The 22,943-nt window shown below is 42.3% G+C and overlaps 1 protein-coding gene across 4 annotated transcripts in view; it reads right to left on the bottom strand.

The window, feature by feature from the left end:
- Positions 1–22,931, bottom strand: part of TSC2 (TSC complex subunit 2) — a 41,928-nt gene extending 18,997 nt beyond the window's left edge. For 2 of the 4 annotated variants that reach the window (XM_044979439.1, XM_044979440.1), the window contains exons 1-25: positions 22,282–22,402; positions 21,213–21,376; positions 20,535–20,621; positions 19,304–19,414; positions 18,388–18,532; positions 17,575–17,692; positions 16,327–16,375; positions 15,586–15,711; positions 15,213–15,286; positions 14,701–14,827; positions 12,992–13,135; positions 12,493–12,630; positions 11,847–11,950; positions 10,952–11,033; positions 9,786–9,941; positions 9,294–9,410; positions 8,186–8,308; positions 7,737–7,843; positions 6,965–7,118; positions 5,566–5,688; positions 4,882–5,016; positions 4,003–4,192; positions 3,441–3,534; positions 2,994–3,096; positions 2,670–2,764 (exon numbers count right to left, since the gene is read on the bottom strand). In XM_044979439.1, coding sequence (XP_044835374.1) covers positions 2,670–2,764; positions 2,994–3,096; positions 3,441–3,534; positions 4,003–4,192; positions 4,882–5,016; positions 5,566–5,688; positions 6,965–7,118; positions 7,737–7,843; positions 8,186–8,308; positions 9,294–9,410; positions 9,786–9,941; positions 10,952–11,033; positions 11,847–11,950; positions 12,493–12,630; positions 12,992–13,135; positions 14,701–14,827; positions 15,213–15,286; positions 15,586–15,711; positions 16,327–16,375; positions 17,575–17,692; positions 18,388–18,532; positions 19,304–19,414; positions 20,535–20,621; positions 21,213–21,376; positions 22,282–22,336 — 2,921 coding nt within the window. In that variant the 5' untranslated portion in view covers positions 22,337–22,402. Of the gene's footprint in view, positions 1–310; positions 443–2,669; positions 2,765–2,993; positions 3,097–3,440; positions 3,535–4,002; positions 4,193–4,881; positions 5,017–5,565; positions 5,689–6,964; positions 7,119–7,736; positions 7,844–8,185; positions 8,309–9,293; positions 9,411–9,785; positions 9,942–10,951; positions 11,034–11,846; positions 11,951–12,492; positions 12,631–12,991; positions 13,136–14,700; positions 14,828–15,212; positions 15,287–15,585; positions 15,712–16,326; positions 16,376–17,574; positions 17,693–18,387; positions 18,533–19,303; positions 19,415–20,534; positions 20,622–21,212; positions 21,377–22,281; positions 22,404–22,901 lie in introns of those variants that run through there. The other 2 variants (XM_044979438.1, XM_044979441.1) reach the window with 2 other exon arrangements.
- Positions 22,932–22,943: the final 12 nt, after the last annotated feature.

Genomic DNA, 22,943 nt, shown 5'->3' with positions numbered 1-22,943 from the left:
CTCAGACTTGCACAGAATGCAACCTTTTTATCCTTGATCTTTATTCTGCAATAAAAGAAGCTTTCGTGAATAGACCACCACTGAATCGAAGCACAGGGCAATGTAACACCACCACAACCAGCATTGGTAAACCACAGGACCTCCATGAAGCTTTTCCAAAGCATATTTTGTGGACAGACCCGATTATTATTTTCTGAAGAGGTCATGCAAGCATCCCGCATGCAAGCTCACCCTGCCCCCACCCACCCTTGCAGCAAAGTTTCCAAGTGCAGATTTGCTCTTGGATTCTCCCCCTTTAAAGTGCCACTACCTGCGGACCACATGTTCTGACACACTGATGCTGCGGGATCGGAAGGCATCAACTGCAGAGGCTTCTTTCAGCTCTTTCACTGGAGGAGAGTTATTCAAGCCTTGCCTTGCATTTTTGGCTATTCTTAAACTACTAGGTGAAGAAGCACCAAGCCCCGAAAGAGGTGTAATTGCACAGGTCACAGGAAGGGAAGAAATCATTGTAGGGATGGAGGTTGAAAGGTCACAGGTCACAGGGTCAATATTGGGGAATCCCACAGGGTGATGTAAAACAAAACAAAAAAATGTCAAAAAGAAAAAAAATTAAAACATAAAACCAGGCAGAATTGAAAGCATAAAAATCACTTTTGAAAACAAGATTTTAACAAACACTACAAACAAATGAAATTAGTACAAACAAAAACTGATGTAAATGATAGTTGGAATACTACACTGCATTGAGGAAGAGAAAATAGGTTTGCACTCAGATTTGGTATCAAGGTTTCTCCAGTCTGAAGAGCTGGGCTTGTTTCAACTTCCATTGCGTTACTCTAACCAGGGGCTCTTCTGCAATATTATCACCGTTAAATAAGACTTGTATAGAGACTTTATCCTGAGATCTCAAAGTGCTTTTCATACACGAAGCCTCAAAATATCCATTAGAGACAGGCAAGTATCTTTGTTCTAACTGTCTGGAAACTGAGGCAGAGAGGTTAAGAGACTTGCCCAAGGACTGAAAGTGAGCCAGTGATTAAGCTGGAAACAGAACCCAGGTGCTTTGACTAACCAGTAACAGTTTCTCTCAATTGAGACAAACACAGTCATTTCAAGTGATCTCCTGCCTTGCTTGTGTGTAATTTCAAGCATGAGGAATAAGGTTCTTTTTCCAAAAGGCTTTGGGACATTGGACACGAACTAAGCTTTCTAATTTGTCCTCAATAAAGTCAGACCCGTGGACGTGATCCTGAAAACCCTTACTCACAGAAACAGCACCACAGACTGGGACTTCTTCCATAAACAAGGGTTTGCAAAGGAGTCCATGTTACTATCCAATTACAGTTTGCATCCCCTAAGAGAATTTTGCAGAACTAGCTAGGTTAACAAGGGCAACAGCCTTTCAGAATTAGTAGTATTCCAACCCAATGAAATTAAGTAGGTTTTGGGAAAAAGAGAGAGATTAACAAACTGCAAAATGAGAGATGATTGGCAAAGGCGTCTATTCCAAATTTTAAAAATGAAACAAGGAGATGAAGGATTAGAGAATATTAACTTGCAAACACAAGACAGTTTACAGCTATGGCATTAAGGCGAGGATGGTGTTTCTTTGTTACAAGATCCTTATTATACTTTGCAATTAAAGGAGAGGCACCCTCCCCAGAGCATTTAAATGTTACTACGGCCTCACTGCAGAGAAACACTGACGCAAGTTCAGTGAACCAACTCAGAGAGGAATCCAGTGGATAAGTCACCTTTGCAAAACGTTGAGTGACTTTCAAACTACATCTTCCCTTCCCTCTCTGCAGATGCTACTTCAAAATATCAATGGCTGCTTCGAATAACATGAATACTTGAATGGACTTCAGGGTCCTACCTGAATTGATGTACTGATTTCAAAACACTCTTTCCTTGTGGGATCAATGGGTTAAGATACTTTAAAGTGAGTTGCCTGTTAGCGACACAGATTTTAAGAAGTGGACACTACCGCCTCTCCTCTTGTGAAACTGAAATCTAGACTCTACTGCCACATAGAAACTTTCCACGGCAGACTGGTTTGTCATTCTAGCTTTTCTTCCTTTCAGAAGGGATCAGAGATCCAGCACTCTCTTCTTCACAGAATAACAGAGCAGCAATAGGTCAGATTCTGGATCTACCAGAGTTTAGACTGGGCAAAAATAGGGTGGATTATGGGAGCCACCACTTAACTACTCCAGTTTGTACACACTGCTATTAAAATGATCCGCAATGAAAAAATTTAAGCATCCACTGTTAAACTATCATTAAGATGCAGAATTAACAAACCACTGAGATGAACAGAGCATGCACCCCTCCCGCTATTTTTTCAGCCAGCACTATGTTGATTCACATTCAGCAGACAGAATTATTTTTAGAATGCAAGCTTACATTCTGCAGAAGTGAATGGGGGCAACCAGTGATGTCTTAGTACGAATACATACCATTAACCACCAGCTCGTTCTGACCTCAGGTTTAACAACAACTCGGACTGTGTCTTAATACAGAACATTCTGGTTATCAGAAAGATTACACAGCATCTTTAAGGACACAGACAGTTCTCTTCAGAAAGCACAGGAAACCATTTGGCATTTAAACAGCTCCTAATGAAGAGCTACCCATAGCCCCAACTGGAATGGAATACAATTTACCTTTTTGGCCTCTCGTTCAGACTTGTACTGCGAGCCCTGAAACTGTCCTTCTCAGGGGTGTCATCAAATGAGAGGAGGACGTTTGACCGCAAGCCCTGCCAATTTGGACACACAGATAACAGGTTCAAACCGTTGGTATTTGCAGCCCACACGCCATGAGCCAATCCTCAAGAGCTACATTTGATTTTGAAATTCTAACATATTAGTAAGTACAGGTGTTATTTTGATGTAAAATAGAATCTCTGTAAATTGACAGCAATAATGCCCACAGATTGCAGTTCTCAGAGCACCCTTTGCATTGCGAGATCCAGCCACAGCTGTTACCTTTGTAATGTAGGGAACAAAGTCTTTCCGGAAGGGCAAGCGACATCGGATGAACCACATAGCGATCACATGGTGCGCCAGGCACACGATGTACTGGTTAAACCTGAACAGGGGAAGAGTTCAGTAGTTTAGTGGTGCAATCTGAACACGTTTTCAGAAGAGATGCAGTTCAATACTAATATTACAGAGGTGTGGGAGAGAATACTACTGTGCATTCAAGGGGAAAAGGAACCTGGAGTGCAATTAGCAACACACACTATTTGTCTTGAAGCTAAAGCTGGCCCTCTCTCAGCAACAAGACCCATACCTAAAGGTATCACAAACAACTATATATTTCCTCTGTAGATCTTAAAACACTTTACAAAGGTAAGTAAGTCTCATTTCCCCCAATTTACAGATGGGGAAAACGAGAGAAAAAACAACAACAAAAAAGATTCATGAACTTACTTGGAGGGATTTGTGTATGGCAGAGAGATGGCAAACACGCTCGCATACTGCTCAGCTGCAAAGTTCCTATAGAGATGAGGCAGCCTGGCTAGAGCTGAAACAGTTCAGTAAGAAAATCATTTGTGAAGTCTGGATGAGAGCACTGTTACTGACTCAGAATTTAGCTGAAGCATCCGGCGTTTTCTAAATCATTGGTACCAACAGGAAAGCTAATGTTACATTACGTTCTGTAAGTATTACTTTGCAAGGCGTAAGCTATAAGGAGGGGACGATAACCTCCGATTTTCCAATTCTCTAATGTTTTAATATGTAAAGCATGTTTCTTTTTTCTCAGTCTGCATGTGCATTAGGTTGAGCAGCTGGGTTACATGAGCAAGAGTAGACTAGATGTTAAGATTTTATGGCAGTTGCAGCACGTTACAACTTGTTCTATGGTTCACAGTATTTCTGGTATTTGACCTTAAGCTAACCCAAGATGATGATACTCATGCTAAATAACACAGTTAGCCTTTTCACAGCCACTGAAGAACATAAGTAAAACATAATTTCCACTGCAACTTACTTGAAAGAAATTCTAAGAGAGGTATTGCCATGTTTGCTGTAGCAGAAATGTGGGTTAACTTGACTATCAAGACTGGCAGTGCCTTTATGATGATGTCAGGCATCTCAACGCTGCATACTGATAAAGCCACAACGCACTGGTTTGCACAGCGATAAATTAAGCCATGTTCCAGGCAATAAACCATTTCACGCTAGAAGAATAGAACAGAATATGCTCGGTATAATAAAATAAGACCAGGATCCATCTGCCACTAGCCTGCAACAAATCTCTAGCATTTCTACATACTAAAATGCTAGTTGTGTGTTGGTAATTGCATTGCTAGGGCCAGCAGCTAAAATAATTTTTACCAAAAATACACTAGCAATTTGAGACAACAATCTCAAGAGGAAAAAAAAAAGTCACAGGTGTTTCTGCACTGCTGGACACATCTTGGCTCTAAATCTTAGACGAGACATTTGTCATCCTGAACTTTTTGAAATAATCAAGTTTAAGATTACAGTTTCTGACAGAATAAAAAAGGACAAAATGTTTAAGGTTTTTCTGCTCCCTTCTGATGGTCATCAGGGTCTTTCAGACTGGGAGAAAGAACCGAATGCCTATGCAGGGGATGGCAACTGACGATACAAAGTGCTATTAAATACACAAAGCTCAGAATGCGAATAGAGTTTTACTAACTTCTCTCAGTTACAGTCATCCTACGTTACTTTTACTTACAATGGGTATACTGTTTTCTGGCAGAGCTGCCCTTTATATGTCCAGTGCAAATGCTTACATGGCAACTATACATTTAGTCTCCAAGTCTGAGACAGGCTGGCATTAGAAAGTGCATTGGAGACAGACTCAGACTTCACCTCCCACAGCCCATCCCATTGACGGTACCTGTTTAGCTTTGTCCAGGTAATTATGGTAAGATATCAATGCAGTCAACACTGGAACCACAGCCAGGTGCAAGTCATTGCGGGAGAACCCGTCTGGAGTGCCACGCAACCTCTCAGCTGTCTTTTTGTCTGTAAGCTAATCAGTTACACACTGGGCTTGAGTACTTTTCATTTCACATGCCTTTTCAATTCAGGTCTTTTGGGGCACATTTTCATAGTACAAGAGCAGTACGGGGTTCCATTATGAAACAATATTAGCTTTCAGGTCCCAGAGCTCAATCATATATGTACTAGGATCTGGATGCTGTACTAGGAGCATAATCTTCACAGTAAAACTATGAAATAAATCCCTTAGCTAACTTTGCACAGAGTTTTGGTGTGGGGGGATGGATTTGCAGGAGACCATTATATACACCTAGAACCCCAAAGCCTTACATGCAGGTCAGTTTGTTTAGGTTTAGGCTCAAGTGTCCTCAAAACTCATTCAATTTATGGATACACTTTTATAACTATATTCTTTAGCAACTGAAGCATATGTACAGTTAAATATCTAATGGTGAGGGGGAGGAGGGACAGATTAATCCCAAAAATATAGGGTATAAGTAAGGAAGCCTTAAGGCAAACACATTTCTATTAGAACTGAAATTGTGCTGTCTAGACCCCAGGAGGACACACTGGTTATTACCATGGAGCAGAGTGCAGAGCACAGCTGGTCAAGGTTGCAAGGGGAGGTTAAAAACAGCACTTTGTAACGGAGAGACTCCGGTAACTTGTTGAGAACCAGTTTCAACACCTTCCAGTCTGTCTCCTGGAAAGAAGGGGAGAGAGTTTAGTAAGGAAGAAAATAACTTTCCATGGGAAATTTTGCATGATTTATATGTTAAATTTGAAAATAAAGCCCATCAAGTGTCCGACAATGATTTGTTGTTTATTTCTGTGATCCCTTGTTTCTCCAGCCTTGTTAGTTAGCAAAGATCCTGCTTTTATTTGATGCATGGGTTGCTTCCAGGGTTCCACCAAACTGCATCCTCTAGCTCAGATGTAGCACGGACCTTTTGATGCCATAAAATGGTCTGATCTCCAAACAGATGGTAAAAAAAGGAGAGAGTCTGATCCAGGCCTTTTCTACACATGCTTCCTCCATCCGCCAAAACAAAAAAGCGATTCTAGCATTCAAGACAACTCCTGGCCCAAAAAAATGATTAAAACGCTGTCCAGAACCAACATTAATGCACTTAATTATTTCCTTTCCATACTCAAATATCTAATGGTCAGCAGTTTGTCAACTTAAGTTGAACTTCTAATTTTGGTTTCTTTTATTATTAGTTTCAAATCCTCTTTGAGAAGCAGGGTGACATTTTTCCTACTGGCTTTTGGCCTCTGTTAAATGAAAAAAAAAAAAATCACTCTTATTTCCTGTGAAGCAGAACCCAGTGGCGGTTTGCTAGGTTTAGGAAGGGCTTTACTTGTGGCCCTCCTGGTGGCTGAAGAGTTGTAGGGTCACACACAAACAATTTTCGGATGGAAAGTTCTGGATTTCAAGAAGCTATTTAGACACACTCGGCTGGTGTTGGGTATCCTGGGTAACACTGATTGCTAGATAATTTTAAAACACAGGCCGGTCACATTTTAGGTTTAAATACAATTGATTATGTTCTTTTAAGAAAAATAAAGCACAAGAGTGTATTAATTGGCTATACTGCGAAATGGTGGGTAAGTCTCACAGATTATACTTTTGAGACAAGATTCAAAAAAGGACCTCATCAGACAATTTTTAAAGCCCTCTGAGTAAACAGACTAGGCTCAGCACTACATATGCAGTTTAATCGGCCACCACAAGTGGATGAGTTAAAAGCTCTATTCCTGCTTCTTGGTGTAACACATGATCTTCCACAAGAAATATCAATTTAAAAAAAAATTCAATGGGAGTTTTTTGGGCATAAAGGGGATAAAAAGCTGACATTTTGGAACATTTCAGCATCAACGTTCCAAACGCTTGAGTTTTAGACACGTTTCTGATGTCCTTCTTATCAGTGCTCAGAGCTCCAAATGTGCGTGCAGAACTCCACTGTTCATCAACGTACTTGCTTCAAACACTGCAGAAGGACTCGGAAGAGCAATGAGTAGGGCAAGTAGCCCATCCGAAGAGTGGCATTCTGGGAGGAAACACAGGGGCTTCCTGATGGAGGGGAGAGGGTCCCAGCAGGCTTTTTCTCAGACACCCTCTTCTCTGGTTCTCTACGACATGGAAATACAAACCAGGTCAGTGTTTCAGTAGCCATTACCAGACATGAAAGCAAGATGAGAAATGCATATGCAAAGCAACAGATTTCAGGGAAGTGACCAAGCCAACTAGTCAGAAACATGCATCGTTTTATTATCTACAACAAAGGCTGCTTCTCCAAGTTCCTTTTCAGAGAGCTCTCTGTTAAGAGGGTTAAGTTAAAGAGTCAGTTACTACCAGACTAGGCTGTGCAACTTGAAGTAGCAACGTTTCTACAGATCACTGTACTACATCTTAGTGTAAAACCAGATTTCTCAGTCTCCTGGCAGGAAATTGCAAACAAGGGATTTGTAATCTTTTGCAGAGTAGCTACATAAATTGCAAGCCCCCAGTGCACAGAACTCTGAGGCTCCTGAGAGCTCTGCATGCCAAGGATTTACAGGACTGGTTCCTAAGTTATTTACTAGAGGGAACCCCCACCCCCACACCAGCAATAACTATGAATGTGGTGTGATAACTGCTGACCAGAATTTGGGAGCTGAGAAGAGTTGTATAGAGACTTTGACAGACTATTAATACACACGTGAGACTGTCAAGGTTTCAAAGGTACTACAATGCAATGAGAAACATACACCAAGTCACAGAGGCAGTAGGGGCTAAATCTCACTGCTCCATCCTTGTTGCTCAGGCCAAGACGGTGGAGGGAGTCCGCTCGAAGCATCAGCAGAAAGTCAAATGCCTGCAAGAGAGAAGATTTCTCACTGCATGAGAATGACTCAAAATCTCTGCTGATAGACTATTTCCCCAGCTTCTCACCACCCAATCTGCTGTCGTGCCTGGCCAGCAAGAAGATTTGCTCTGCATTGGGGCTTATTCTGTAGGAGCTTCCACTCCCTGAACTCAACTTTTATGGAATTTATTAACAGTGCCATCAGCTAACTAACATTTTACTCTACAGCGACAGAGGCATGCTGCAGAGCACACTGTAATAACTTCCTACAAATGCCCCATCTTCTACCCAGCTAAAGCATTTGTTCAGCCTCTCCTTCTATCATAGTGCTAGGAGAGAGACTATCCATACCTGCAATCTGATGCTGCTAGCAATCGGGAGGCGGTACATGTTCTTATAGTGGAGCTCGATGTGATTAATAAGCATTTCATACACCCGAGTGGCATGGCTAGCAGGCAAACTGTACAGCTTTGTCTACAGAGGCACAGAACAACAGTCAATAGACACACCGAAGGTTTACTTGTTAACAGAGTAGCCCATCTTTGGTCAATCAGCATCAAATGTACAAAGAAAGGCAATGTAAGCTGTTCTTGAGGCCAACGCGAACAGATGATGCCTCAGAGGATCCTGGGGATCACACACACAAAATCCCCAAACAGATCCATCTTCCCTCTTTTAAGAGAGCACAGCACGTGCGCATTATGGATACCGACATGTCTATGAAAACTGTTAGAGTGGCAAGTTTGACCTTTAATTTATGAATTACCCGATAAAGACATTGCTTGGAGGTATAACGCTATACTCCACTGACGCTGCTAGTAGCATCAATAAACAAAGGGCAGGGCAGGCTTTGAGACAGCCTGAGAAAGTGGTGTTTGGATCCTGACAGGCTCAAGTCACTTAAGTTGTTCTTGCAAAATTTCCACCATCTTGAATGGTGAGTGTCTGGCAATACAAGAGATCTGGGTAGTTTTTGCCCAAGGTAGCAACTGAATTAGTGAGATTTCTGGTGAGAAATTTCAGTCACATTAGAACTCTTCTCATTTTTGATCTAATCTAGGCCCAGAAAGTCACAGGTGTGGGTTTGGATCTGGGGATCTGAATTTCTTTGGGGTTAGGATTAAAAAAGATTCAGATTTGAGAATCCAGTTCTGGCTCCTTTCTAGCTGGACCCTAGGAACATATCACCAAAACATTTACATTTATGACATGCTGGCTGTTAGTAGCTAAAGATTTAATAATTAATATATTGTATGCAAGGTACCCAGTCAAGAATTGAACTAACCCAATCATGGCTAAAACATCCCCTATTCTGTTAGTTTAAAGAGTGGGACAAGTGACTTAGTCTATGAAGTTACAGAAGAGAAAGAATTTGTTATTGGGAATTGACTGGTCAGTAAACAAAGCCCTAGAGACCATTGTTTTACGGGAGGGATTTTTAAACACTCCACAGTTTTACCTGGAGAATTACCAGGAGGCCTAGAACAGCTGTCTTCACATCCTCTAAAGCAGCAGAATGAGATAGAAAGTCTCTCTCCTCCAGCTCAACAGGAGCCCAAAGAGAACGTGCAGCCACCTTTTAAAAACAAAAGGAGAAATGTTCTTTAAAATCCACATTGGGCACAATGAGACGCCGACTTAATTCCATGCCAACAGGTCAGAAAGGCACAAAATAAATGGTCCCACTGAAAGTCTCCTAATATTGTAGATTAGCTTGGATGTGCATTAGCAGAGCTGGTTCCAAAGCACCTTTTTGGTTTCCATTAGAGCTCTGGTTTCCTCCAAAATCCAGGAGGAAGGATCATATAATTAACTATGATCATATAATTATATGATCCCCCAAGGATCATATAATTAACTGTTCACCTTCCTTGGTCTCCAGTAAAGCGATTGGATAAGAGATGGAGACAAAGTTATTGGAAGTGTCACTACTGAGCAAACGAAGCCTCACCTTTTCTATGATATCAAGCAAGCTGTTAAAGTGATGCGTGTTGCAGCCCTCGGCCAGGTCCACCAATAGCTGAGTGGCCAGTTTCCGGACTTGGTGGTCTTTATCCTCTGGAATATGTGCCAGCTGTGAGATCACCACCACGTTAATCAGCTCCTCCTGTAATAGGATAGACTGTTCAGCAAAATGTCTCCCAGCTCACTCTTATTAGCGAGTTAACACAAATGTATATTCATGATCAAAGAATCACGAGGTCATACTAGCTTTAGTCTTCATTACCTAGTTGTTTAGTCTGCTGGATTTCTTCCTCCAGCCTATTTAAATATCTTTCTAGGTCATCTCTCCAAACATTCAGACTATTGTTGAACTTGGACTCAGCAGCTTAGGTCTTTATCAATCTGACAAAGGCTCTGGAGCTCAGCTTCAGCAGACCTCATTCACATGGGATTCACAGGCCTTGTTTTTCGGAAAGGCAGGAAACGAAGAGGCAGCAGCCAGTTCAATAGAACTTGGAGGAATCTGAGCAGCGCCTCTCCCACTTTCCTTGCATCAGACACACTGAGCAGACATTCCTTTGAGTTAACAAGCAAATCAAGCAGAGTTCACTGGGCTCTGCTCTATCACAGCACCTGCCATCTTGGATTTCAATTAAAACAGAAACATTGAGTTGAGTCAATCCACTCATGTCAGATAATATCTTTACCTCATCTTGGTACAAACGAAACTTTGTCTTTACCCAAACCAGATTAAATCTTCCATTCCCAACACTAAAATATATATTTTAGTAAAATGAATGGAAGTAACAGCCTCTTTGGGAAACCTTAGAACAGGGAAAGAAGATATCCACAAGATGCACAAGGTGAAAATTAAAAAAGCACATTGTCAAAATTGACCCGCTAATATCAACTCCCATTATACATACACCATACTGACAACAGACTTAAAAAAATGCAACTATGGACCACATTTAATACACGAGTTCTTCCAGTCACACCGCAGAGAAACCTAATTACAGGGTCCTACATTTTCAGAACTGTCGGACTGACTCTTTAGAATTGCAGAAACTAGGCCTGAAGAACACATACAATTAAGCATCAGAAAAACATTTTCACCACCCATTCCAGATCTCCAATTCAAACACCCCAACTAAATATCAATAAAATACAAACCTCATAAAACTGTCTGTTAATGCTCAGGACAAAAGACAAGACATCCAGAACTTTAATCCGAACTGCACTACGACACTCGTTCCTAAAAGGGAAAAAACAAACCCAAAATGGACAAAAGAGTTAGGGGGAGGACAGAGGAGCATGTTGTGATGAACTCCCTTTTTTCTGGGTTAAAAACGTTACAAGCAAAGGCCACGTGAACCTTCAGTGAATGTTCTCTGCATACGAAGTTGCAACACCAAGCAGACAAGGTGCTACCATCAAGAAAAACCTGGAGGCTGTCTACGAAAACAAGAGCTCCTGTTGTAGCACATGGGCAACCGTACCCATCTCCAAAACTTCAGAGTCAATCAGGGAGAGCATGTGTGAATGGGAGAGAGACTCTGTGCCACAACTTCAGAGCCACATACACAGGGGTGAAGTGGTCTTTATCTTAATTTTTTAAAAGGAGCCAAAAGCTCTGGAGATATGAGGGGATCATTCTACAATAGGAAAGCATGTTCTGGGGAGCTGCCATTGCAGAACCCCATACTACAGGATATTGTCAAATCAGAAGCACTCCTGATATTTAGAAGGTAGGGTTGTAGTTCTGATACCAAGGAAGATACCACGCAATGGAGCACAGGATAGTTAATTAGAGAGGTGAAGCAGCCAATAGCCACCCTCCACTTCATTAAAAGAAGGAGGATGATAAAGAAGCCTCAGTTTGATATTTTTGTTCTGTTGATTGGACAAAAAGCAAATCCTGCATTCTGGAATCACCCCCATATTTCAGCAGCCATTACTAACATTAAAGAGATCCAGAGAGTAAGATTGTTTTTAAAACAGACAGTTCATTAAACAGACTGCACACACATTGAAACAACCTTTTCTTTTTAAAGCTGCCGTTTCCTACCTGAAGAACCTCTCCATTAACACCTTCAGGTTATGAATCCAGCCATCCTTGGCAGGGTGAATAGACTGAGCTTTGTACGTTATTAAGTTTAATAGAGAAGATTCCTTAAAAAAAAAAAAAAAGGTAAGAATGGTCCAGTGCTTACCTACAGTGCATGCATCTCCCTTCCCCTCCCTCCAAGATCAGGCCTCAAGGGGCTGTGAAGTCTTCATTTAGCTTTATAACGTGAGCTATTTTATAACTCCCGCTGCCCTTGGTTGTATGGGATAAAAATCTAATATTGAGGTGGGCAATAAGAGGAAGGATGGTCTTGTAGGCACTCGGATTGGGACTCTGGAGTTCTGGGTTCAATTCCTGGCTCTGCCAGACTTCTTATGTGACTTTGGGCAAATCATTTACTATCCCTGTACCTCAGCTCCCCATCAGTAAAATAGGAATATTGAATGTTTCCTGTGTGTGTCTTGTGCAATTTGGGACAGGGACTGTTCCTTACTATGCATTCATGCAATGCCTCCCAAAATGGACCCCATATTTTGGGTGGGGCCTCTAGACACTACTATAGTACAGAGAAACATTTCCAGAGGTTTAAAAGGGGGAAAAACCCACAATAGGCCGTATTGACTTGAGATGGGAGAGAAGGTCTTACAGGTCTCTGATCAGCACATCTCTCCACCAGTTCAAAGAATCTCTCCTCAGACCCATGGAATTCGTTCTGGTCACAGAGTTCTTCTACAGTAGTCAACAGAGCATGCACAATGGACTTCAAATCCTGGTTCTCTATACTCTGAAACACAGACAAGGCTGCTCTAAATGGTTTCTTTTTTAATTACAAAGTATGTCACAATTGAAGTAAGAGTGTTGGCTGAGAAGTACTAGTCAGAAGTTAGGCCAGACCCACACTCAATCGTCTTCCCTTCCAACACCAAATACCTCGCCACCTCCATGACAAGCACAACTCCACTGATGGGGGAGCCCCAGGGTCAGACATCAAGTCTATAGGCTGTGGTAGGGTACACGCTACCCCCCATGAAAAGCAGAAGCCGTAGAGTTCTTTTCGGTATTAAAAAATAAGACCATTTTATAAACCAAAATACTTCCTACAAGATGTTTTTATAACGTATATCAAGATTTGGCTCAATACCTACCTGTAGCTGCTGGAGTAATCGCTCAACGATATCCAGAAGAATATCCCAAGTGACAGCCTGCAGCTCCTTCCCATATTTCTTGATTAATCTGGTTATGGACAGGACTATTTCATACGATACAACTGCATTGGGACAAGTCATGGCCTGGAACACAAGTTCCTCAGGTCAGTCAATGATCTGTAACCTTCTTAAACTGAAGTTGATCAATATCCTAGATATTAAGAAGTTTAGCTGAAGGGCTCAATCCTTCCATCAACCTACCTACTGCCTCTCAGGGAGGTGGTTTAACGACGGGGACAGAACCCCTTCCGTTGCTGTAGTAAGTGTCTACACTGAAGTGCTACAGTCACACAACTGCAGCGCGGCCACTGTAGTGTTTCAAGGATAGAAAAGCTCGAAGTTTGAGGCTACAGCTGCAAAGGCCAATCAAAAGATGGCCATTTTATAAGCACAATAATGTATTCCCAACAGGTGCAAGTCAGATGTTAAAATGCACCCCTGGTTCCACATGAACAGGGGGTTGGAGACAGTGCTACCAGCTCCATATGATGCGACATACACCCCTCACTGGAATACGTAGTTCAGTTTAGAACATGGTAACTCTTGTGGTTTGGCTGAAAGGTCCCCAAACACTGAAAAGACAGTAGGATTTTGTAATGAGACAACTCAATCTTGTCACTCATACCAAGCCCATTATAGGAAACTTCTAATATTGTTTCAGGGATTCTCTCTGGCCTAACGCATAATCTACAGATCAAACATCCAGCATGGGCAGCCAATAAGGGAACTTTAACACCATTCCCTTTGCTGTGGTTAAAATCCATTACAAAAATAGCCTTGCTGTCTCCCAAAGTACAGAAGAGGGCACGAAAGGTGGCAGGCTGCTCCCAATTTAATATCACACCAAGGGTTTAGTAAGTGCCCTGGTAGAGGAGAAGTGGTCACAGGACAGCTTCCAGCACTAACACCCAGCCAGTCAAACGCGTCAGCCTTCTCTCAAATAGCTGCAGTTTCCATTAACAGGCACTTCAGCCAACAAGCTCATAAATCTTAATCCTCCCCTCAGGGTGTCTCTCCATTTAAAAAATCCTGGCACTAATTTAAAAAAAAAAAAAAAAAAAGTGCCACACTTCACTTATCATTCCTGCTGACTTTGTCCCCGCTCCCTACATTTCTATGCTGTAGACTGTAATCTGCTTGCAGCAGGCATAGGATTTTTTTTTGCTATCTAAACCATCTAGAATGTTGTTTGTGGTACCTCAGTGTCTTCAGTCCTCTGCCTGTGCAAACAGTTCACTCTGCTGAGGACTGAAATGCTTTAAGTACTAACCGCATTATGGGGTAACTGGGTGAAATTAATGGCCTGTGTTAAATCAAGTCAGGCTTGATGTTTTAATGGTCCCTTCTGACCTTAAACTCTAAAGAACTATGAAAAATTCAAGAATTGCTATGTGGATCAGTAAAATATTCCCAAACGAAGCATCAGTTTAAGCTTGAAATAGCTATTGTCTCCCTGTTTCATGTGTTCCCCCATCTCTCTCTATCCAGCTGTTGGCTTTTGTCTTATAATTAGATTGGAAGTTCTTTGGGGCAGAAACTGTCTTGTTGTTCTGAGTTTGCACAGCACCTAGCACAGTGTGGTGCTGGTCCACGACTGAGGCTCCTAGGCACTATCACAAGATAAAAGTTCCTCCCAAGTATCACTGTACCTTGAGAAATGAGGGCAGCACTGATGTAGGTGAGTTCTTGAGAGAATACAATCTGTGTGCACCCCACAGAGCCATTCCGACAAAGAACACTGCTCCTCTCAGTAATGCTGCATCCATCATGTAGGCTCTAAGACAGGGCGCAGAAGGTAAGCCAAGATTTTTTTAGATCACACTATAGCAGCAGGTTTAGTTTTAGAGTAAAAGACTCATGCAAAGGGAAATGAACAATACTCAGTACTTCTAAATCAGAGCATCTTAAAGGACTTTAAAACCATGAAGACTAACCGTTTAGGCACTGTTCTCATTTTACTAATGGGGAAACATAGGTACAGAAAGGTTAATTAACTTGTCCAAAATCACAGAGCAGTCATAATTTCTAACCACTACATCACACGTGAAATTTTGGGTCTGCTCCTGTTCCCATTAGAATCAGTACATCTTTTATTTCAGTCAAAGCAATACTGAGCTTTTTTTTTTTTTTTTAAACTATTTAATAGCATGCTATTCCATACCTGTCTTCCATGATGCGGCACATGTTGTATATAGCACTGTGCCCCAAATGGGTTCCCAAGAGATTGCGCATAAGCTAAAAAGCAAGTATGAGAGGATTTTCAGAGAAGGTTTTAGTAGGTCATTATACAGCTTCAGGGTCCCGTCAGTCAAGAGAGGTTACATTTGCAATTTAATAATGGATAGTGTGGCATTTAATAAACTAGAGAAGTGTGGTATATGCTCTGATCTCCTCTCAAAGAACTATTATAATCATAATAAAGGTAACTGGAGTCTAGATTTTTAACATACTAATATCCAGAACAATATTGCTTTAATGAGTCAAAACTGTGCATGGGCAGGAACTCATGTCAAGGGCAACGAACGGATTCTGACCTTCCAGCATGGCTCACAAAGCTCCTTAACGTTGATGGTGCGGCACAAGGTGATGATAAATACTGGGAGGCTCTCCGAGGGCAGGCAGTTGTAGCAAACCACAGCATCTAGGACCTGCAGGGAGACCTTTGTGGGGGTGAAAAGCACAATGGTTACTCACTTCTCCCTTGACCTAGCATTGAAATACAGCAGGTTAAACTGTGTCCTCACTTATGGCTACAAAACTCCTCAGAAATCAATAGGGATACACCAGGTGTTCATCAGTTCAGGATGTAAACCAAACCATGACAAGGATGGTTAAAGCAGTGAAGGGAATCCCTTAGCAAGATCAACCTGGTTCCTTTGTCCCATGGTTTTATGACTAAATTAATAACTTAGTAGCTGTACAGTGCTTTACACGACCCCAAAGTGCTTTCCAGAGTTAGTTAATCCTCACAATGTTGTACTGTCCTCATTTTACAGGTGGTAAAACTTGAGTAAGAGAGGGATAAGTTGGGATTGCGACTCACGATATCCTGGTTCCCACCTCTATGCTCAGACACGTAAGTCATAATGCCTCTCTCCACCCAACAGCCAACAATATAGTAAGCTCCACACTTTGCTACAGCAGCTTTCCCTGAAGGAAGAAAATCCTTGGGAGCCCTAGACAGTTTTGGCCTAGCTACTCAAAAGTGGCCTGATCTGTAATGGATACAGTTCTGCACAATGTAATCGATATTAGAAGAGGCTCCAATTACTGACCTCTATGTCAACCGATGATGATGTCTGAATGCACAATAGGCAGATCATACTGTTGGAGGAAAACGTAGTTAAATATGTTTATTTTAATCAAATTTAACAAATGACCAAAAAAAATTATCCAAAATTAACACAATTAGATTAGTGTAGAAGTTTGCCCTGTTGCTTTCCTGACCGTGGCTCAGTTGATAATACTTCTGGGGATCTGCTTAGTGTCACCAGCCCTTTTCTGAATAGTTTGCAGCTGCACTTAAGCTACATCTCACTACTATTACTATTCATTAAATACGGTTGGGTCCCAGGGTCCCAAGTATGTAAATCTAGTGACGAGAATACGGTCAAGTTCATCTCCTATACAAACTGGGGATTGAGCACTGTGTAATTTAACCCAGGTTCATAGATCAGAATATTATAAGAGTTGGTGTATTGCATTACACTGTCTAAGGGCTCATGGACAGATCTTCAAAAGGGCTCAGTACCAACAAGTAGAATCAGATTTGGGGAGTGTCTGGGAGCTGAGCTCTTTTGACAAACTGGCCTGCGAAGGAGAATTCTACTCTGAAAAGTGAGCAAACATGATATTGAGAAACTCCACATTTGTTTTTCATTGGTTTCATATCAGTTTGGTTGATTTACACAAATAGGTTTCTAAACTGTCACCCATGCACCTTCGGTTCTGGGTTTAAGAAAGCAAGATGGGTTCTTTCAGGTTTAAGCATCACTGAGCTATGACGACTAAGCCAGCCAAATTCTACCTTCACGTACACCCACGCATCCCGCCATCTTCAGTGCAGGTATAATTCTGGGCAGAATTTGGCCCTGCAACTGGAATCTATTGAACTCTTCTGCTGACAGGCACGTAATCCAGAAACAGGATCATTCTCCCATAGCTCTTTAAAGCCAAAACAGCTCTGAATAGCAGAAGAATACATTTGCCAGAAGTCAGCTCTGACAACCATGTACGTTCTGAAATCAAAGCACCTTGGGGCCATTTTTAATCACTTTTCTGACCACAGCCACACTAATACTATTTCAACAGATACCCTTTCCACCCCTTCCCCCCACAATGCACACTTGCAGAGGCTAGCTGGGTCATGTGTCACCCAACTGGTCAGTCTGTGTATATAATACAGAGATTTGCACGTGCAAATAGATACACTTGGAGGTCTGTTGAAAATTTAGACCACTGAATTTATCCACAAACACTGCCCAGCAATTTAGAAACAATAAGTGTTAATAGTTTAACCTTACTGGACCATATCAGCAACATAATCTTCCAGGTAACAGCTGTTGAACTTGACCAGGTTCACTAGAACTAGAAGGAATTCTGAAGACAACCCGACATCCATCCACTGCAGGACAAACTCAGCTAAAGGGGAAGGAAATGGTGGTGTTACAACATTGTTTCAATCCAAAAGTGCTGCAAATTCCCTTCTGGCGCTACTTGCTGAAAAAAGGATCTATCTTTTGATGTATTTCCAGCTACATAAACTGCTCCCTAGAAGACAATAATAAAGAGTGCGGGTCGATTGACCAAGCTGCTATTTGATCTATCACACTCTTCTTAGCTGTTGCTTACAACTGACTTGCTCTCATATCCCTTATCTTGCTATAAACTGCCACATGCATTGAATTCACATTTTTATGAATTTGCTAAGTTTGCCTGGAACAAAACACATTGCAGATGTAAAACAATGTCAGATGGGTTGTATTAAGTTTGCCACAAGACAGCAACAACAGAAAACCCTCCAAAAATAAACAGGCAACAGTTTAAAATTAAGAGAGCTCCCCAAACTCACAGATGCAGAACATCCACAGGTTCGTCACTACTATAAAATTGTTTATCACATCGGCATGGAAGAATTTGTACCCTAAGACTTTACACAATAATGTAGAATAGTACATAATTTTTATTCCCTACAGAGAAGCCATGGAATTTTATTTTAAAAAGGATTGAAGCTTTTTTCAGCATGATTTTAAAACAATGGCATTGCAGCTTTTGGACAATCCTATGTCAGAATCTGAAAACAACAGCAACCCTCAGCATTTGTATGCAACACCTACCCAATTCTTCCTCCAGGTGAGTTATGGATCTTCCATTATCCGTGAGAGCCTTGAACACTGCAAGCCGTTCATGAAGATCTTCGTTAGAAGGATAATCCTTGATAACCTTAAAGAAATGTGCTCTGAGGATTCCTAGTCTCTCACCCTGAAAGGAGAAAGAATTATAGTGAGAGACACAATAGCAACTGAAAACTAGACTTATTACAGACCATGGATTAGGAAACTATAAGAATGTTCTTCACACTTTAAAAGCGAACTTCCCCCCCCTTGGGCTGTGTTAGTGTCTACTGAAAATCTTGACATGGTCTGTTGGGAAGGCAGTCAGTTCCCCTTGGCTCTTACAGACATTTATCAAGCTGTCACCACTGACCCCAGACAGCTTTTCCAACATTCAGCAGGCCCAGAACCCCAGAGATGCGGAAAGTGGGCCACGTAGCAACAGCCAGACCACTAATTCCAGGACTTGAAAAGGAAATGCTACAGACAGCACTGCTCAGTGGGATGCTGTAGTAGCTTGAAGATTCACAATGAGCTTGACTTGATCAGACTGAAGAAAAAGGCTCATGTACAGAATTTGCCTCGATGCTTGGCATACCTGCCATAGCATGGATGCTGCAGGTCAGGATTAAGGTGCTTGACACAGCTGTCTAGATTATACAGTGCCAGCTGCATTGTGCTTGAATTCAGCCACTGCAATCACTCCCCCTTTTCAGGAGTAAAAAATTCCTCCCAAATTAAAAGAAAAAAAAGGTTAAACTGAAAGTCAAGAGAATTAATCAAACCGAACGCTAGGCTTTTCCTGTTCACTGCGCTGGACTAAGATAAAGAACAAAAAGAATTTAAATGGCAGGAGGCAGCCAGCCAGTGCTATTCATCTTGCTCCATGCAAGCCCTATTTGGAAGGGGGAGGCTTTACCTGTCCTTGAATGATGGCCTTCAGCAGGTGAAGCACAGCATGCCTGGCTTCTGCTGGTAGCTCTGGCTGCAGCATATCAGCTACCACTTTCCATATTGCTTCCACCGCATGCTGTAAGTGGACACAGAAAGCAACAGCACAATTTATTAGATAGCACAATTTATTAGATAGCTATCGTTAGCAGGGTTAAGCTTCTTTAGGGTCTTCCTCCTACGATGCAGTCACTTCTTGAATTGGGACAAGTTACACTGAGAAAAGTTAACAAGATTCATGACTCCTAGCTTCCTAATGCCCTCCTCCCTGAGTGCTACTTCCACCCACCTCTCTTATAGCCAGAGTGGAATTTGTGAGCCACATCTGCCCAGCAAAAGTTGGCCTACACATAAACAAAATGACTAGACTGGCTTCATTCATACCATTAGCTATTTCCATGCAAGTCTCTGTGTGGACGCTTTTGCTTTGAGTTTAACCAACATGACAATCTGATATAAAGAGCATCTAATGCAGAGACTTGCACAGAAATAATTAAGAGCGTGAATTAAAGGGGATTTAAAGTTATTTCAGTGCCTGTTTGTTCATAGAGCAACTCTAGGTCAGAGGGAACTAGTGGACACTTCCCTGCAGGACTGTAACAGCTACTAATAAGGTCAGGTCAAGAGCAGAGTCCCACCACCCTACAACAGGTGTAATAACTTTGGTGTCTTCTTTTAAGCACCTCTTCAACTACTTGTCCTGGAAAGCCTTTCAGTGCTGCTCTCTCTGCTTTGCTTTGGAAGGTGAGCTCTTTGTCATACCGTTTATGTTTCCACTGTCAAATCAGACTAATACAAATTCATAGATTCTAAGACCAGAAGGGACCATTGTAATCAACTCATCTAACCTCCTTCATAATACAGGATATAGAAGTTATTTGAAATAATTTGGCGTTGAACTACAGCCTGTCTTTTAGAATAAGATCGAATTTTGATTTAATAATTGCCAGTGATGGAGAATCCTCCACTGCCCCTATTAAATTGTTCCAATGGTCTTTGCAGCAGGGATCATTAATTTCTTATAGGTTTGTGCAGCACAACAACAATGCAAGATATAACTTTCTGGATTACAACAATTATAACAATGTTAAGGTAGGCCAAATTACCGAAGCGTCTTGTGACAAGAGAAGTCAAAGGCTGTTGCTTACATCTTACCTCAGTCCTCCTAACATTTACCCTACACCTGACAGCAAACATACCTCTTCAAATTTTTTGGTTTTTGCTACTTCACAGATTTGACCAATCGCTCGTATCCGGTTATTTAATCCACACTCTACGCTCAATTCCTGAAAAGAAGAATGGAAATAACTAAGATAATCCAGGCTCTGCCTTTCTTCATGAGAAACATCCCTCTCCATATCTCTCAAAATGACCAATTGGATCATTATAAAATTTGCTCCACATTGTCTAAAAAATATTTTAGAGTCTAACCATTAGTCGCCCCCACAGAGATGCATTCAAATGAAGCTGTAACCAACATCAGCAGGTTAAAGCTCATGTAGAATGATGACAGAATGAGGTGGAAATGGAAAGTGTGCTCTAATTTAGCCTAATATAATTGCACTTTACATGACAAAGCACCTTTCAGCCAGGCATCTCAAACTACCCAGTCATGTTAACTAATTAAGACTTGGCAATTCTATGAGGTACGTAACCTTACCCCCATTTTATCTATGATTGACCTGAGCGACAGGTAGGATAAGTGAATTGCCCTAGATCACAAAAGAAGTCAGTGGCAAAGCTGGAAATAGGACTCAGGAGTCCCGTTTCCCTGTCTCCAGCTTTAACCACCAAATCATGCCACCCCCCTCCATTTTTGTGCCCATTAATCTCAGCTCATACTCTAAACTCAGTCCTCAAACCTTATGACAATTTACCTTGAGTATTTCTGCAGTGATGATAAACTCTGTTTGCTTGCCCTCTGATGATTTGGAACTAGGCCGGGATGGTCCCAGACCTAAGAGGCTCTTAAACTTCTCCTTTAACCCAGGATCCTTGTTTTGCTGCTTCGCCATGGTTGACAAGAAAGCACCAAGAGGCCCTGCATGCATAAAACAGTTCTATATAGAGAACAGTAGACAGAACCTATGAACCAGCAAACTCTGGAATCATCTCACTTTTCAATGGGATATTTACACACAGCTCTACTGTCGCAAGTCTTTGCAAACAAGCCAAGGAGTGAACTCTCTTCAGATCAGGGAAGAGAGACACTGGCAGGTGCAATGCTGCCAGGTATGTGAGACGTTTGTGCCACTGTAACCATTGCTGGAACATGGAGCCAGGTAGGGACTTCCTTGTCTGGGGCAGCACTTTGCCAGAGGGCTGTATGTGCAATAAAGCAGCACCAAATGCCTGACATGTCAATTTTAAAACTGCTGAATTGTTTTATTTTATAGGAACTCATAAGGTGTTTTGCTCCCAGGCTAAAAATCTTGTATAGTAAATTTCATCTCAGAGCAAATTTTGAGTGGCTATAAATGACAAAAGGAGGAGTTATCACAAAAGTGTTAAACTAATTAAATATTACATCACACCAACTACAGGGGGTGTTAGAGGGAAACGGGGTGGTGGGGGAGGAGATAGCTCAGTGGTTTGAGCATTGGACTGCTAAACCCAGGGTTGTGAGTTCAATCCTTGAGGGGGCCACTTAGGGATCTGGGGCAAAAATTGGTCCTGCTAGTGAAGGCAGGGGGCTGGATTCAATGACCTTTCAAGGTCCCTTCCAGTTCTAGGAGATAGATATGTCTCCAATTATATATATAAAAAAGGGTCAATCTCAACCAAAAACAGCCAAGGCCTTCAGATGCCATTTCTCCCACACCACCACAAAACAGGCTCCCATTAGACCAGATACAGCTTCAGTGGCTGCTACAGGAATACTGCGAGTGCTAAATAAATACACTCTTCATCACATATGCCTCCTTTTTGTGAGAAAGAGGGTCCCACCTCCACAATGGGCCTGCTGTCCCCTCAGTACTGGGAACAAGTTAATCCCCAACATCCACCATGTGTGTTTTGTGCAGGATCCCTTTATAAGTCCCTCACAGCCCCAATATCTCACATATCTAGGTGGGGTTCCCTGTAGAGTTCCCACTCTCCCCCCACCCCTGCACATATCCCAGCTCCCTAGAGGGACAGGCCCCTTCCTTAACCCCTCTCCCACATAATCCCCCATCCTATCTCCACCAGAACGGTCCCCTACACGTCCACTCCCTAGTACCCATATAGCCCAGCTCTCATGGGAAGACCCCTGCCTAACCCCCTCCAGTCCCTAATATCCCAGCTACTTGCAGGGGATCCTTGGACAATTTCCCCCAGAAAAACCTCACCGCCTCCACGGGTGGCCCCGTGTGACCCCCAGGTACCCCCACCCCAGCTGCTCACGGGGGGGGGAGGTGCTCCCATAACAAACCCCCACCCCAGGGGGCACCCTCTTTATAACCGCCCGTGCACCAAGCCCCCCAGCCCATCTGGGGGGTGACCCCACATAACCCCCCAGCCCCCACAGGGGAGTCCCTCCCCCAGCCCCGCAGCCATACCCGCAGCCGGGCCCCGGGGACACTCACCCCTCCGGCCAGCAGGCCCAGCCCCCTCAGCCCGCACACAGC

This window comes from Mauremys mutica, chromosome 11, assembly GCF_020497125.1.
Source record: "Mauremys mutica isolate MM-2020 ecotype Southern chromosome 11, ASM2049712v1, whole genome shotgun sequence".
In the NCBI taxonomy this organism is placed as follows: Eukaryota; Metazoa; Chordata; order Testudines; family Geoemydidae; genus Mauremys; species Mauremys mutica.
This window is presented reverse-complemented; position numbering and strand designations above follow the sequence as displayed.